The sequence below is a fragment of the Hipposideros armiger genome, unplaced genomic scaffold (assembly GCF_001890085.2).
Source record: "Hipposideros armiger isolate ML-2016 unplaced genomic scaffold, ASM189008v1 scaffold_50, whole genome shotgun sequence".
NCBI lineage: Eukaryota > Metazoa > Chordata > Mammalia > Chiroptera > Hipposideridae > Hipposideros > Hipposideros armiger.
Genome location: NW_017731400.1, coordinates 3,161,372 through 3,178,914, shown reverse-complemented (window position 1 = coordinate 3,178,914; position 17,543 = coordinate 3,161,372). Strand labels below are relative to the sequence as shown.

The following is a 17,543-nucleotide window of genomic DNA, read 5'->3' as shown; positions in this document are numbered from 1 at the left end:
TCTCTCTCTCTCTTCCCCTCTCTCTCTCCCTCTCCCTCTCCCTCCCTCCCGTCCTCCTGGATTCAAGAAAAATTGTTGCTTTTTTGTCTGTTCAGCTTGTTACTTGTTCTTCAGACAGAATAGTGACCTCCAGGCTCCTGGCATGTGGACCAGGAAACGGCACGTTAGCACACTGAAACTCAGACCTGCTCTTTTGGCTTCTTACCACAAAGTACGATGAAGGCTAACTGAAACATTAATATTGAATTATAACATAACCTTAAGCTTACCAAACTCTCTGAGAGCTTGCAGGCTTTATCATTTTTTGAGAATATGTATGTAGAAATGAAGTCCATAGTGTTATTATAGTTTTATCTGATCATAATACTGTTTTATTTGAGAAAGCTTTAATCTACAAGTAGAGAATGACCACAGAAAGCATTGAATTAGTTTGGGGAACCGGAAGAAGTTAAATTGGTGGATATTGTTACAATTAAATTGACTGGATAACCTCACCTTCAAAATGCAGGTTCTTATCACATATCTGTTGCATGCCTTTGATAGAAATTGAAATGATTACATTGTTTGGAAACCTGAACTGTTAAAAAAAAAAACCAAAAAGCTCCATTGGGGCCTTTAGTTTTGTTTGGTTTTGTCTGAAAAGGACAAAAAAAAAAAAAAAAGGACCCCTTTTGGCCATAAAAGGAGTCACCAGTGTTTTCTGTCCTTGAAAAGCGAAATACAAAAGCAATTTAGGAAATACCTATCAGAGGGAGATCTGCAGATGTTTAGCTTCTCCGATTATCTAGAAGTTCTACCAAATTTCATACTGCCTCATCTTTTACACCAAACTGCAAGCACAGAGACTGCAGGACTCAGCATGTACTTACTTTTTAATAACCTCCCATCTCTGTGGCCTGATCCTCGGGATTAATGATAACGGAGATTTCAAGATACCTTGTACAATTCTGGGAGAGATGTTTCCGTACTCACTGTACTTTGGCCACCCTCCTTACAAGTTCATCACACAACTTGTTTAACATGTTTACTTTTTAAACACTTGGAGAATTAACAGGTGGTTGCATGACTGAGGTGTTTGTTTTAACAGGCTAAAAAGTGGGAGGTAATTTAGACATACACTATGATGCAATAGGAAAATACCTAATTATTCCATTTTTGGCTCAGCTTTTAGTTTCAGTTAAAACTGCTGATAGCAAGGCTCAACAAGCCTAGTTTGTAGCATAGCACTCTTAACATGGTCTTCATATGAAGCAGCTGGCTCACTAGCAATAACGACCGTGCTTTAGTTCCTTGTACATGGAACCCTCTGGCTTTAGTGCTAGAACTTAGTAAAAGTTCTCAGAACATCTGTCATCAGCTGTTAGAATGTGAGTACAGAAGACTCTGAAAGCCCCGTATCTATTTCAGCATACTCTGGAAGCCAACATAATATTTACTGTCTGAACATAGAATGCTCAGAGAGTAAAATCCTGAAAAACATGACACCTAATTGTTATTTTGCCAAGTACACCCATCCTGATGTGTCAGGATACAGGTTATGATTGGTTCTTGGACTGTTCTCATTGAGTGAGTAGAAGGAACAAGGCATTTTGCTGGATAGTTAGTTCATTTAATTTGGCATCAAGAGACTACTGTCAGAAGTAAACATGGTCGGAGATACAGATTCAGGATCAGGGGTGGCTAACTCTTTCTGTAAAGAACCAGATCGTAAATACTTCAAGATTTATGAGCCATACAATCTCCGTTTTAACCACTCAACTCTGCTGTTGTTGCATGAAAGCATTTCTAGATAACACATAACTGAATGAGTATGGCTGTGTTTCAGTAACATTTTATTTACAGAAATAGGTGATGTGCTGGACTGGCCCAAGGGCCATCATTCGTGAACCCCTACTTTGGATCTCAGAAGATATAGCGCTGAGCTATATGATTCTTACCTCACAGAAAAAAGAGCAATGGTTTTCAGTTAACTGGGCTAGTACATATAACCTTCAATATTCGTAGCCAAGACTTCACTATATGTATATATAATAAATTTGTTGTCAGAAAAAAAAAAAGCATTATTTCCTCACTGGCTTCTTTGGGGGTTAATCCAAATAGTGTATTTATTTATCACTTATACCCCACTTCCTTCCCAAAATAAATTGAGGTAGCTTCTAATAAAAGACATCTTTAGCTATCAAAAGACATATAAAAATTAAACCCTTCAAAATAACCTCTGAATAATCTATATCCACCTGCCAACGCAAGCTGGTAGCCCAACCATTTCTGGGGCTGAACAGTCCTGGGGACACCTCCTGAGTTTAATACTGATGTGGTCCCGATTTTATCTTCTCTAGCATAATTTCCTTTCTGAAAAAAAAAAAACACCCATGTTTTATATTAAGTCTCCTACAAAAGGAAGTGTTAGGATCCGTCGTTTTTCTTCTAATTGAAGTATAAGCCAAAAACTGTTATACCAACTAAGTGGGTATATGGGAAGGAGAGAAAATTATAAGCTAATGAAAACTTTGGTGGGCAAGTGACCTCTTTAGAACAGATCCCAGGGCTCATAGAGATACATCTATGCTCTCTGAGGAAGAGGAATGTGAAATTACTTTAGAGTTTGATGGTCAGAAGCACACCTGAGAGGTGGACAGAGGAGGTGCGTTCTGGCGAAGTGTCAGGGAGGATAACTTTTAGTGGGTGTCAGAATGTGGAAACAAGGCCAAGTGATTTGAGGACCTGCCAACCTGAGGGGGGCCCCAAAGACAGTTCTGGATCTATGGGAAAACTATGTGGGTACAAATGACTCTAATATAATGTCCTGATTAATATCGGATTCGAATACCTGGCCATTTGCCGCAGGAGATCATGTAGAACCTGGGTGAGGGGATCTGCTTAGGTCCCTGGCACTGGGGAGGGATACCTGACATGCTCATGCGGACACTGACAGTTAAAGTGAGGAAACACTTCCCTAGGAAACATGGGGCCAGGCCAGGACTCGCTCCCACGTGAAGACAGAAGACGCTCACTTGCCTGGTAATTGGATTGAGAACATCAGAGTAGAACCAGAAGTGAGACAGAGGCAGAGTTAAGGACCAACAGGCCACTCTCATGAGAGAATTTTAAGATGCAGTAGTAGCGAATCCTATGATGTACAAGAAATAAATACAAGAAATCAATTCTATAATTGGCAGCTGGGAAAATGTTCAGTATCTGTTTTAAAAATATTTTATCTATTCTGTAAATTACAGAAATGTTTTAGTCTGTAAGTGGAAAAGAGAAATTAAGAATTCCCCATTGAAGCTACAATTTCTTCTCTCCTTCCCTCGGTGATAAGGCAAACTGGTATAGTGTTTGTGGGGGCGGGGCCATTTGGCAGTATCTATCGAGGTAATGAACGTGAACACTATTTGATCCTGCAACTGGACTTCCAGAATTTATGTTTTTAAAAATGCAGACTTTCAAGCTTGCAAAGATATTTGTGCAAAGGTAATCATTATATTAAAACATTGAAATGAATTGCAGAAAAAATTTCATATTTCAGAAGTTTGGGGATTTGAGAACTCCGTATAAGGAATGGCAGACCTGGATACACAAGCATTTAAAGTTTGGCAGGGATAACAGGTGAAGTACAAAAAGTAAATTTCAGAACAGCTTAGATAGAATGATCCCCTTTCTTTGAAAGTAACCGTGATCACTTGTGTGTGAAGATATATGCACAGAAGATCTAGAAACATGCAAAAAATTGTGCATGGTGGCTTTGGCGGGTACAGATCACAGTGTATGAGAAAACAAGCTGATTCTTACAGTGGGCTCTAATAGGAGAATCCCACACTTCACTGTGACAAACCCTGGGGGTGGGGCAGGAGGTAGAGGGGGAACTTGAGTAGTCCTGAGTGCAGCTTGAGAAGAACATAACATTAGAAATCAAAAGAGGCTTCTGTTTTCCTAATTATACATGAGGCTTACGTGTCATCATTACAGATACTCACAGTTGTAAGCCTGTCTAACACAGGTATTTCATTTATTCACTAATTTAGCAAATATGCATTGAGTGCCTGTGGTGTGAGAAACACCATGCAAGGCACCTGGGCTATATAGCAGTAACAGAACTAAGGCAGCCTCAAGCAGACAGACCCATGGTGTCACCAGAGGCCTCAAGAAGGTATAATGTTGAAATGGATGCATGCTTTTGCCCGATTCAGAGTAACAGCAGTGGGCATTACAATGAAATCAAAGTTTCTTAAATGTGTTTGAGTTTTCTTTCTTTTCACAGTTTTTTTTTTTAATTTCAGTCTTTGAGTTATGTTTATAAATAGAGTTTTTGATGATGATTAGTGTTTTAAATATGAAACCTTCTACAAAGAGGTTGTCTGGCTAGCCTGTGACAATGACCCACAAAGTGGCTTTGGTTTCTAATTGCATCCATGTGTATCAGATTGACACTGTAGCCTCTCACCTTGCACAAGGAAGAATCTGTAAATAAACAATATCTTAATGCAGACAGAGAGAGAAAGACACAGATAAATATATATATAGGTCTTTATGCACCTATATGTTGCCACCTATTAACTCAAATATTTATGTTTTCTTCCACAGAAAAAGCAAAGAACAAAAGATCTTTCTCGGATATTTCATTCTTACAATCCATATGATCACAAGGTAAGAGACAGACGCATGTGATTAGTGTATTGGATAGTAAAAGTCTTTCTCAATATAGCACAATTTTCACCTAATTATAGTGATTTTGAAGTACACTTACCAGTTCTGTTTATATTTCCATTTTAATTTTCAACTCTATCTCTTTAAAAGAAAACAGCAAATTTGTATTTCTGAACTGAAATAATTATATTTTATTCACATTAAAATCTCGTTACATATTGCCCCTGAAATCTTCAAGATGGAAAAGACAGAGTTGGGGTTGTTTTTTGTTTGGTTGTTTTTTTTCCCTTACCTAACACTGTAATGATGGACTTGGTTTTTGAATTGATGAAGCTATTGGGTTGTTGGAAAAGTCATGATGCATTTTTGCAACGAAAAACAGAAAAAATACGTCATGACTTTTCCAAGAACCCAATAGTTCCAATTCTTGGTTCTCCATTGCTCCTGATAGAAAGCTATTTATCTCAAAACAAACAAAAAAAAAAACCCTAACAAAAAGCTGTGCATAGTATTATATCTGAAATGTCCATTGCCCAAGGTTTTGCTACACAGAAGACTAAATACTGGGGTAACCCCAGTATATCGTCCCACGTTTTATATTCCCATGGCTGTTCTTGCCTCATGTACAGCTCATGCTCTCCACTCCCTGTATTTGAAGAATGCTCATATATCTTTTCACTTATGAGTATTTCACCATTTATTTGTAAAAGATAAGGACTCCTAAAAAAAAAAAAAGAACTGATGACTGTTTTTAAAGAAAATGCTCAACACCACATCTTCATAGAGAAATATATTACAAGGTTTCTGAGAGTTGTGCAAAACTTCTATATCATGCAAGGTTCCAATAAGTCTGTTAATTTGAGGTGATTTCGGAAGTAAACAAAAATTTCCACAGTTGAATTGCTAATATAAACTTAATATAATCTATGAATTTACAAGGAGACATGTGGTGGGGATTTTTTAAGTAGCCAAAATAAGTAGTGTGAAAACTACTTTCCTCCGTTGAAAATGTGAAGATGTCTGGATTCAGGAGGAAAAAATTGTGCCAGTTGTTCATAGAAGTTGAACGAATTTGAATAGCTTCTAGTGTTTCTATAGTGACCAACTGACTTAAGCACCAAAAATTAGTAAAAGAGGTGTTTATGTTCCATATGACCATGGCAACATACGAAACTAAAAATTATGTCATGTGAAGTTACTTTTTTGAAGCTAAATCAATTGCTTTGCAGAACAGCAATTTTTTTGGAAGAGATTGAGAGAGCCAGTAGTGTCTGACAATGCAGACGGAAGGTGCAGGCTGATAAGTCATACAACAGCAAAAGGAATGAGATTGGCCAGATTTCTGATGGAAAAGTTGCATTTTTTAGATGAAGCCATGTAATTAACATAAATGCAACAGTGGCTAAAGTTAACATTTAACAACAACAACAACAAAAAGCTGTGACAAATCAAAGGTTTTGCTTGACTTGTCTAAATTTTGCCCACTTCTAACATTTTTAAATTCACAGTTAAGGGAAATTCCATTATTCTTTTATTAGAACTCTTAATGGAACTCAGCCATTTGCAGCTCCTACTGGCTTCCTCTTCATATCCTTTGTGGCATTGTATCAAAGTCACCTCAGATTACTTTGGCTTCCCTTGTGAAGACTTCATTCCTTTACAAATTAGTCATCAGGCAATGAGGAACTGAATATAAATGCTAGATGGAGTTCCTTTTGATCTTTGCTTTAAGATTGGTAATAAATTGTAAGTAGCTAGACTGCTCAATGAGTGATTTTGAAGCTTCCAAGGTTTGGCATGTTGGCATTCTGTTTTATTCTGTATGTGCAGTGAGAGAAAAGAGAAACGTTTCCTCCTAAGCAGCTCCTGCCCCTCAGTAGCCTCTCCCCATTTTACCAAGCTCCATCAGGGCAAGTCTGAGTTACTTTTAACCTTGTCTCATGTTATTAAAATTAGTGTCCACAAAGACTAGAATTCCAGGGACTGAGTAGCGAGCACTCTTCGCAATCTCAGAACGTTCCTTTCCCGTTAAATAAAATAATAGAGGGCTGTGATTCAAATTACTTTGTCATTTTAATTAACCAATTATGTTCAAACAAATTAGCTTTCAAGGCAGATAGGTTTTAGTGTAAAATGTTTTTTAAGAGGTGGTTAAAGTTGGTTTAAGCATCTCATGCACAGTGAGATTTCTGGGGTGACCTTTGGATTAAATATATGCATATATTGTAAATGAAAGCTTACACAAAATAAAATATAGGCTGTCTGGGAGTTGCTTTAAGAAAGAATTCAAGGAGAGAAGTGAGTATGAGAGAATGAAACAAGGTTGGCCATGTGCTGAGGATTATTGAAAATGAATGATGGGTTTGTGGGGGTTCATTATTCTATGCTGTATATTTTTTTCTTTATGATTAAATTTTTCCATAACAAAAAAAGATGCGAAAAGTAAAATAAACTGCGGTCTGCTCCTTGGAGTAAATGTTATGACATTCTTTTCCTCTCTAGCTAGATTCCTTTTATTGTTAATGTTTCCCTTGATGTAAATTTTTACCGAAGAAGGAATACTGCACATTTCAGTGGGTTCATTATGCTGAGTAAACTCAGAAACACAACTCCTGTTCTTAAGTTGGCATAATTTCCTGAGGCTTCATCCCAAATTATAGTGGGTCACTTAAATGACAGCCTTCCCTACTAGAAACTGCTAAAACAGTTGTAATTACAAAAGGTAGATAGTACAACCGTTTTGTTCTCAGGGAGTCGGTTATATTTGCTCTTCTTTTCTTTCACCCAAACCAAGATTGCTCCTACCTGACCCCAGTCACAGGAAAGTCACCAGGTTAAACAAACTGCGTGGTTTGAGTCAGGCCAGGTGCATTTCTTAATCATACTCTAAAGCCATTGTTTAGGTTGCAAACGGTCAGCTGGTCTTGTTTTAAATGCTGTTACAAAAACAAATAAAACTTAGAGCAAAATGTGCACTTAGGAAAATACCTGATCTGAAGACACTTGCTGGAGACTGGAAGAATTTCATTTTGGACTGTTATCTCCAGCTCCATGTCTATTTAAAAAGATATGTTTTTCAGGAGTTCTTATATGATAGATTTATACAGAAAGGCTTTGACCAAAGCTAAATTCCCACTTATCTGTCCTAATAAAAGGGAACATTGGTGAAGGTAATCCAAAGCAGCAGGTAACCTGATTGGATTTTGTACATTATGTGCTTTCTTCTGTTATTTTAATAAACACATAATAAACATTGCTTGTAATTTCCGAAAATACATCATCCTAACTACCAGGAAAGGTTCAGGGCCAGAGGCTTTCTAGGTCACAGAAAGCCAACCTAGAATTGAGTTTTTCTTTTGGATAAGTCAAGCGTAAGCACAGTAGGCTATAATCAGGACACTTTCATCACAACTGTGCAAATTCGCGTGTGGTTTCTGTCTTTGGCCTGAAGAAAATATCGATATTGCCATGTATATAAAAGATGCAATATACAAATGATGTGTTATAGAATTGTACACTTGAAACTAACCAGTGTCGCTCCCATAAATTTAATAATAATTCAAAGAAATCACAATAAAAATTAGAAATGAAAACTAAAAAAAACTTCATATGTATATTTCTAAATTAGACCATATTAAAAATATATGAATTTTAGGATTAAAAACTGGAATATAGGTATAAAGGCATAGCTTTAAATAAAAAGTGGATCAAAAGAAAAAAAAAGATGTCTCTTCCTTATTTCCTTCCTTCCTTACTTCTTTTCTTTCTTGTTAGATTTTATCAGAATTATGTGGTCAGGGGGATATCTAGGTTTATTAGCTAAACACAGATGTCTATAATCTGCTAATGTAAAAAGCTACTATAAAATATGAAAATGCTTGGAAGTTTTGAAAAAGTTACAAAATTCTATTTGGGTTTATACTGGTTTTTAACATCTGCAAAGTTGACTAAGTTCCTAAACACACTTATTTAACCTGTGTGAATGAATACATACTCAACCATTAAAAGTCAGTCTTTAGCAGGTTGTCACTATGAGAGTCTCAGTGTTTTGTGAAGTGGGCTTCTCATTTTCTTTTAGTGACTATTGTTATTTCAATAATTTTCTACATTTGTAGACATAAAGCAGTGGACACACATGAGAAGTAACATTGTCATACAGCTCCTATGTTGAAGTGAGTTTTTTCTTATGGTGACTAGTGTTATTTTAATAATTTTTCTACATACATAGACATATATCAGTTGAACTGTAAACAAATTCATATGTGTCAGAAAACAGCTATGTATGAATATGCTTGATAAGTTAGCATATGAGTAGATAGAACACGAACCTTAGTGTTTTGCTCAATCAGAGGTCTTTTGTGTAGCAATCTCAGCTAGCTAAAACAACTCAGCACCTACAAGTAAGCCAGCCTGGTCCCAGACTGTCAGAATTATTGTTTAATTCTCTCTCCCTACCTCATTACTTCTTCAGTCCACCCCCCTAGCCCCCACCCCCCCATCCACAAACAGTCCACTAAAAAAAAAAAAAATACTTCTAATAAACAAAGATGCCTGGTTTCCCAAACCACAGTCAACCCTAGCAGCAGTTAAATAGGGGGTGGTTATTGCTTCAAGAAGTCAAAGCTCCATTAAGAAGTGGCAGCATACTAAATGAAGGCAAGGCCAAGGCCATAAAAACTCTAAGTCATTAACAGAGGAGCTCTAAAAATGCAGCTGCCCAAAACCACTTAATTTGGATCCAGGTACCCAAATACCTCTGTACATTTTAGTAGTCTCAGGGTAAAATAATTGGGCCTAAATTGCATCAAGAAACAGATGTTTTGTTTTAAAATAGTAGAGATGTATATAACCTATTTTTAGAAACATTGATATTTTAAGACTAAATTGTTTATCTTAAGAACTCTCTTAGGAGCACCTGGTTCTTAATAAGGTTTGATAAAGGAAGTATTACTATGGAGAGTGGTTTAATGAAAGAAATAGTGAAAGGGTGGTTGAACATGAATTGGTAGTTGGGTAAGAGACAAAACTGTGTGAGCATAAAAGATGAGGGAGGGTTGAGTCAGTATTCCCCCAAATTATTCACTTATCAATTAGATACTGTAAAGGTATTAAAGTCTTTGATAATTGTTTTTTATATATATATATATATATACATATATGTATATATATATATATTTTTTTTTTTAAGATTTTATTGGGGAATTAGGGGGCGGGTAACAGCGTTGGGGAATCGGGGAAGGGGAACAGACAGGTAGACAAATTGCTATTTTGTTCTTCAGTCTAGTTGTGGAGGCATCGCTTCACTGGCCTATGTTGGTATGATCATTGTGCTCTTCCCGGGTGAGGCAGATTGGTCGCCGGTCGTTGGTCGGCCGCTCACAGCGGCTCCCGGTAGCTCACACTGGCTACCAGCCGCTCACGCTGGCTGCCAGCCACTCATAGCTCATGGCAGCCCACTGCAGCCCCCGCCGTTGCCGGCAACTCACGGCAGCCCAGCTCCAGGTCGAGCTGTTGTTCATCATCTTAGCTGTAGAGGGTGCAGCGTCACTGGCCCTCAATGTGGGATCCGAACCGCAGCCCTGCTGCTCAGAGCTGGTGTCCCAAGCCAGCTCTTAAGCAGCTGAGCCACTCAGCCAGCCCGAGAATTGTTATATTTTTATCTTAAATAGTACTCTAGGCATAACTTGAGTGGAATAATTATAAGTTAATGGATCAGTACAGTACATTTTTAATTGCAGCATTAAATATACAAAAATATTGGTATGTGTTTCCATAATCCTCACGTCCTAAGACTACCATAAGAACAGTTGTTAATCCAAACATGTCTGGGAATCCATATCTTCTCATGTACAGTGAAATATTATATAACAAAAAGTGCAAAATTTTTTCTGCCGCTTCGTTTAGACAGAAGCATACAGCAAAAATCGATTTGAAAAGTCTTATGGGGAAAAACAGTCTTGGTTTCTACCACTGTCCTTTCTTTCCTAAGAGACCAATAGCCTCTATGACGTCAAGTTTCGTAAGTACTCGTACGTATATCATACCTTCAGCAAAAGGAGTGGTTTCGTTGTGGAAATCATGTACTGTTGGTTTACATTTCTCCATCAGATTTCTCTAGTGATTTCAGATAACAAGAGTCACCTTGCCCCACTCTTTATGTTTGAAGAATAATGGCCACTTGACTCAATCCTGAGGCAGCCACGGGATTGTCAAGCCTTCATTATCCCCTGAGCTTGGAGTAACATAATGTAGCAACAGAGCACTGTGAGCTGTTCTAGAGAGGGAAGTGGGAGTTTGGCCTAGTGCCTGCTGGCCCCGCTGAGCTTTGAGCTATCTGCTGTCTGGAAATAGCAAATGCCGTTTTTAATGGATCCGGCACTCTACGATAGCCAGATTTTCAAGGCACATGCAGATAAAGAAGCAAGTTATTGATTTGGCATGTTTGTGCCGTGCTGAAAACAGTTCCCTGCAGCAGATTGTCCAAAGCCATTCGTGCACTTAACTCGATTCCCCATCTTTGGCAAAGACTAAGAACTGTTTAAAAGGTAATTTTAGTGATGTTGCTAAATATCAGGAACAATTGGATAAAGGTCTAATTGAGTTCTTTTATTGTTATATTTTCACATGTCATTCTGAAATCATGCTCAGGTTATGGCCTTGAAACTCAGGGAAGTGAGTACTTCAGTAAAGATGAAACCCATTTGTTGGCCCCGTCATCTCTACTCTAAAGCCAGATGAATAAGTCAGCCTCGAAATGAAGGGCGCACTAAATAAAGGCGTGCTCCCAGTGTAAAATCTGTCCTTTCATTTGTTAAAATATCTTCCCTCTCAAGGTGACCATAGGATTTTTACAGAAGATGCAAATACAGCTCAGCTGTTGGCTGCCTCCATAGCGGATATCTGGAGCTGCGCTTTTGCTATCTGGTCTATGCTAACCTGATCCAAAAGCATTTTCCTCATTTTTCACACTCCTCAGCTGGTGAATCAGGTTGAGGAGCAGATCATGTTGGAGCCTAACTTTGATACTCTATGTATTTTTTTCTCTTTTCCTTCTAACATGGCATTGTTCTAAAAATTGAACATTTTTTACATGTTAGTTTATTTTGTTACTGTAACTGCTGGGATAAGTGGTATGTGTAAATGGCAGAGATTTTAATGTTGTTAAAGTGATATATCCAGGGACCCACAGATGCCTGAATTCCCTGCCAGTTATCCTGAGGCTTGACAAGGAGAATTGAATCTGAGTGGATTGTTGTTATTATTAAACTATTTAAAGTACACCACATAACTGACACTACCCTCAAAGCTTAACATGCACACATAACTAACACATTTATCTTTATACCAACCCTCAAAGATGAGTATTCTTATGATCCCCTATTTTACAGATGAAGAAACTGAGGCATGGAGACATAAGTAACTGCTCGAGGTCATACAGCTCACAAGTTGTAGAGCTGTCTGGCTCCAGAGTCCATGCCTAGCACCCCGATGCCACAAGTAGCTGAAAATCTACAGTGTAAGACACTCTGATGAAAGGTAGACTGACATACACAACTCAAGGTCAAGGTTGAAGTGGGCTTTCTTACCCTACTTCTGTCTGCCCGACCCCAAATCCAATCTAAATAGGTAAGCTTTATGTAGAAACAGAGGTGTGAGAAGCAGCCAGGAGAGACAGAGGACCGATGTAGCCAGGGGAGGAACACTGAGGATTCCATTCAATGACCTCCCTGTAAAGCAGAAATAAAGCCCCCAAGCTTATCCTAAAAAAATCCACCTCCACCTCCACTCTTCCCCTGCCTGATTAACTCATAATCAGCCTGGGGCAAAGGAAACGGGCTTTCTGCTGGCCTTCAGAGCTGATGTCATCAGAGACGAGCATGCCGGGTAGGCACTGCTGGGCGTTCCATTTCTAATAGAGCCCCACTCACTTGCTTTCCTCCCCTACTCCCCTCCGTGGGGGTGGGGGTGGGGGTGGGGCAGATGGCAGCACAGTAGTTCCAGCCAAATGATTGGAATTCTTTCAGACCCACACAACAGGGGATGTCCCAGCCAGAGTAATGGGGTGAGTCAGAGCCTAAAAGCCTGAAGCACTGAGAGAGACCGAGGACAGAATCAGCTGAGGTCATGCGACGTGCAGATGGGATGATGGCAGCAGGCAAGTTAGGAACAGGCAGAACACTGTCTTGTTCCGTTTAGCAGGACACCAGCTAGCATTTGGGATATCCTTGTGTGGGCAGGTGGGGTCATGATGCAGAAAATGGAAAGTTCAAGAATGTCCCATTTGGTAGCACATCCTCTCCCCTCCACCACCCCACCCAACCCCTCCCAGGAATGTGATTAATAGGGAAAAAGCAAAGTTCATGATCAAATCCTTTGCTAACATTCAGTATGAAAGCATCGATTAAAAAAATAATCAAAAGAAGATATACATAGGTACGGCAGTTACTGTATTTTCAAATGATCAAGTCTAAAAATATCTGTGTCTACTGCCATTGGTTATATACTGCCTCTATGAAATTCACTAGCATAAGGAAGAACCGAGCAGAGGGGCACGAGGAACTGCATTGTACCGAGAGCCGGAGGCTATGTACGTACCACCCAGCCCCGGGCGTGTTGTCTCCCACTCCCACCAGCCACCCCACTGCTTGTCGTCTGTCATCAGTCTTTGCACCCAGTTGAAGTGTATCGTCATTCTCATACCCTTTTCTGCGTCTCACCACCAGTGTGCACCACCGCTTACCAGCCTTTCACATCCCCATTGGGACAACAGAGTTGGCTGGACCACAGTCCACTTGAGAGGGCAGGGATGCCGGAGTTAGCCAATAAAAATACAGGACACCCAGTTAAATCTGAATTTCAGATAGACAGTGAGTATTTTTTATTAGTATATAAGTATGTCCCATGCAATATGTGGGACATTTATACTAAAATTTTATTCATTTATCTGAAATTCATGTATAACTGGGTGTCTTATTATTATCTGGCAACCCTAGTTGCGTGGCGTAACAGATTTCACTTCGGCAAACTGAGATAGATGAAAAGAAAAACATCCAAAAAGGAGAGAAGTAACAAATTATTTGAAAACCTCGCCTGTATGTAATGTGAAGGACCTGAGAAAATTGGCTCTATTCCCTATCCATCCTTATATAATGTGCCTGGTCTCCTGTGTCAAATATAGTTTTAAAACATTTAGTATTTTAATTCAGAAGATAAAACAACTTACTCATTTGACTTTGGTTCTCTAAAATCTTCCAACAGCATTTTAACCTGAGAAATCTGCCTGGAAAATTGCATGGAAGGCACAAAGACATTAAATTTGAAAGTGTCCATACCTTATTTTCAAGGAAGGAGAATATTCCCCCTGAAAAACATACTTTGTTTCTCAGCAGTACATGTTAAGGGTAATTAATGACTTCTTTGTGGCTAAAGTTATTTTCATGGAGATGTCCTGAGAAACAGCAATGCTTCTGGTGCTTAGAACAAGTAATGGAGGTAGGCATCCATCAGAGAAAGGAGGAAACGATTATTGCTGTTTTCCTCTGCAGCTCTGCTGCTCAAGTTTTAGGACTGTCGCCGAGTCCTGTGATTGGTGGAGTGCGAGTTGATGCTGATGGTGGAGTAGCCTACCAGGCCTGGCCTGTGTCTTCCTCAGCACATGATTAACAGCAGCTGAAAGGCCCCGCCTCTGTGCCAGTCTCGTGTGATTACCAACCTTCGATACAGAGTCTGACTCGTACAATTTCCAGAATTCTGTTGACAAAGAAGAGTGAAATGAAAGTATTTCCATGGGCCAGTAATTCATCTTCTCTAGGGTTTTTGTGCGAGATTAAGAAGACATGATTACAGTTAGCATCTCTGGTGCTTTTCTAATGCGTACATTAACCTCTTGAAATTGGAGAACTAGAGAGTTTTAGCATATGCGGAGAAAATAAGTTAACCAGCTTCTTCTAATGATTGTTAATATTTTCCACTATTCAACACTCTACCTTTGGGTGCCTTTCAGAATTCCAGAGATATTTTAAATCCACGTGTGTCAAATAAAAATAAAGTTTTTTAAAACTCTAGTTCTTTTTAATTTAACTCTATTATGTGGAAACACACATGGATAAGAAAGGAGAGTATTTCATTTTTAATTACTGTAAAGTATAATAATCCAGCTGCTATGCATAAAACAGAAATCTCTAATTCAATTTAGATGTTTTTTGACAAGGATAATTTTAAAGCTGCTTGTTTGTCTTTATTCCTCATTTTTTATTTCTTATCAACATACTCTTTTTCTAATTTAATTTAAAACAAAGTTTTAAGTTGATATAATTAAGGTTTTGTGGTTTGTTCCCTCCTTCAGCCATGGCCCCCTTACTTTCTATCTTTTTTTTTTTTCAGTTTGTCTCAATACTAGCTGATTACGTTCTATTTTTTTTTGTACTCATATTTATTACTATTCCACATACTTTTACATTTCTCCACTCAATTCCTTAGATTCTTGCTCGTTACCCTCCATTATGTTTCTGCTTAGGGGTATAATTCTTCGGATCTTCAACATGGTGGATTCTGGTATTTAATTTCCCTTCTGTTGGAAATAGCAACATGAAATCAACACTGGGTTCGTCCATTCTCCCTTAGTCTTAAGCTGCAGAGCTGGGAAGTCCCTTAGACATGTAACCCCACTGCCTATCCCCATTCTACCTCTACCGTATAGGTAAGGAAAAGGCCGCGTCGTCCTGCTGAAACCCAGATGAATTTCACCTTCTCTGTATCTTTTCTGATGCACACAGAGAATTGTTTCCATGCCACCACAATGACATCCATATGTCTTTATTATCTGCCTCATCATAGTCTTAGAATTCAGTTCCATCTAGGAGACACACACAATAACTGGGATCAGATGCTTATAATCCATGAGACAGTAGGCAAGGTGGCAACAAATACTGCATTATAATTATTTGGCTCTGTTATATATTTATTATTGACATAACTATTGTCCCCTACTACATGTCTTTCGGACAGGGGTCATATCTTACTTGTCTTTTCCTTCCCATCCAGGAAAAGACCTGAATTATGGACTAGAATATGGTGTATATATGAAGTGTATTTTGTTTTTCTTTTGATCTGCATACCATAACTATAAAAAGCACTTACCCCTCATCTCACAGCAAATACAGGGTTAACGTCCACTCTTTCAATTCCCCATTTAGTCTCTGTCCATGTCACGTAGTTGGAATGTTCTGGTAGTGATGATCACAGCGATGGGAGCAGGTACTAAGTATGTTCTGTGTTTTTCATTATAAAATAGGTAATACTTGCGCTTTATATCATCTTCAAAGAACATCTCCTTCCTAACCCTATCTTATAGACCCATGTTCTGCTTTCCAGAGGCAACCACTGTTACTGGTTTTGTGTGTGTGTATACTTCTAGAGTTATTTTTTGCATAATCAAACACATAGCTACATATGTGTTTTTATATAGATATGGGTACGCCTTTTTTTTTTTTAATTGGGGAACAGTGTTTATTTCCAGGACCCATCAGCTCTAAGTCAAGTAGTTGTTTCAATCTAGTTGTGGAGGGCGCAACTCAGTGGCCCATGTGGGGATCGAACGGGCAACCTTGGTGTTGTGAGCACTGCGCTCTAACCAACTGAGCTAACCAGCCATCCCGGGTATGCTTTTTTATTCAAACAGTAACATACTACAAATTCTTCTGTTTCTTTTTCCCTTTATAGCATATCTTCCAGATAATATCAATCAGAACATAAAGAGCTGCCTTGTTCCTTTGTTTTAAATAGATGTATATGTTCTATACCAGATATTTACCATCTTTCTTTAACTAGACTCTTAATGATACATGTTTGGGTGGCTTCTGATCTTTTGATCTTACAGCAATGCTGCAGTGTATAATCTTACTAACCTGCCATTTCATGCATGTATAAATATTAGCTAGGTGACACATTTCTCAAAGTGGGATAGCTGGGTCATAGGAGTGTGCATTTCAATCATGATTGGAATTGCCAGATACCCACTAAACAAGATGTTCCAATAGACATTCCATCAATCCCCATCAAAGGTAAAACAGAGCTTGCTTCCCCACACCCTCCCCTCCACACTTTGTCAGCTGACTTTTAAAATCCTTCCCTGTTAGGGAAAACATGGTATCTTGTTATACAGAGAGTACCAAAAAAAATGTATACATATCTTACAAAAGGAAAACAATTGTCCTAAAATTGTAATACTCGATATATCCTGGTAACAAAAGATGACTACAAGTCACGTGTATACATTTTAATTTCTATTTCTTTTTTGAATGTAGCCACTCAGTTGTTAGAAATAGCTACAAAAATAGAATAATTTGATCTTTGATTTTATGTAGCTACCTCCACATTCAAAACTTTTTTTTTTAAGATTTTATTGGGGAATTGGGGGAGGGGAAGGGCCAAGTTGTTGTCCTTCAAACCTTGTTGTGGAGGGTGCAGCTAGCTCAGCTCCAAGTCCAGTTGCGCCACTCAGCTCAGGGTGCCGAGTTCAGTCTTTAGTTGCGGGCAGGTACAGCCCACTGTCTTGAACAGGCCACCTTGTTGTTAGGAGCATGTGCTCTCACCAGCTGAGCCATCCTGCCACCTGGCAGCTCAGCCACAGCTCAGCTCAGGCACAGCATCACTGGCCCATGTGGGAATCAAACTGGCGACCCTGTTGCTCAGAGCTCGCACTCTTGAGCAACCTCTTAACTAACTGAGCCACTCGACCAGCCCCTCCACATTCAAAACTTTAAGTTGATTCCTACACATACCAGCTGTATGACCTTGCCAAGATCCTTGCGTTTTCTTTACCTCTGTTTCTTCCTCCGTAAAGTAAGAATAATAATACTGTATATATTTCATTGACTGTAAAACACTGTTAAGAC

General features: G+C 38.8%; 1 protein-coding gene across 7 annotated transcripts in view; it reads left to right on the top strand.

Moving 5' to 3' along the window:
* The window catches only part of CDKAL1 (CDKAL1 threonylcarbamoyladenosine tRNA methylthiotransferase), a 667,723-nt gene that overhangs the window by 533,833 nt on the left and 116,347 nt on the right, over positions 1-17,543 (top strand). For 5 of the 7 annotated variants that reach the window (XM_019640497.1, XM_019640496.1, XM_019640494.1 and 2 more), the window contains one exon: positions 4,585-4,647. In XM_019640497.1, coding sequence (XP_019496042.1) covers positions 4,585-4,647 — 63 coding nt within the window. Of the gene's footprint in view, positions 1-4,584; positions 4,648-6,185; positions 8,121-15,842; positions 16,046-17,543 lie in introns of those variants that run through there. The other 2 variants (XM_019640499.1, XM_019640500.1) reach the window with 2 other exon arrangements.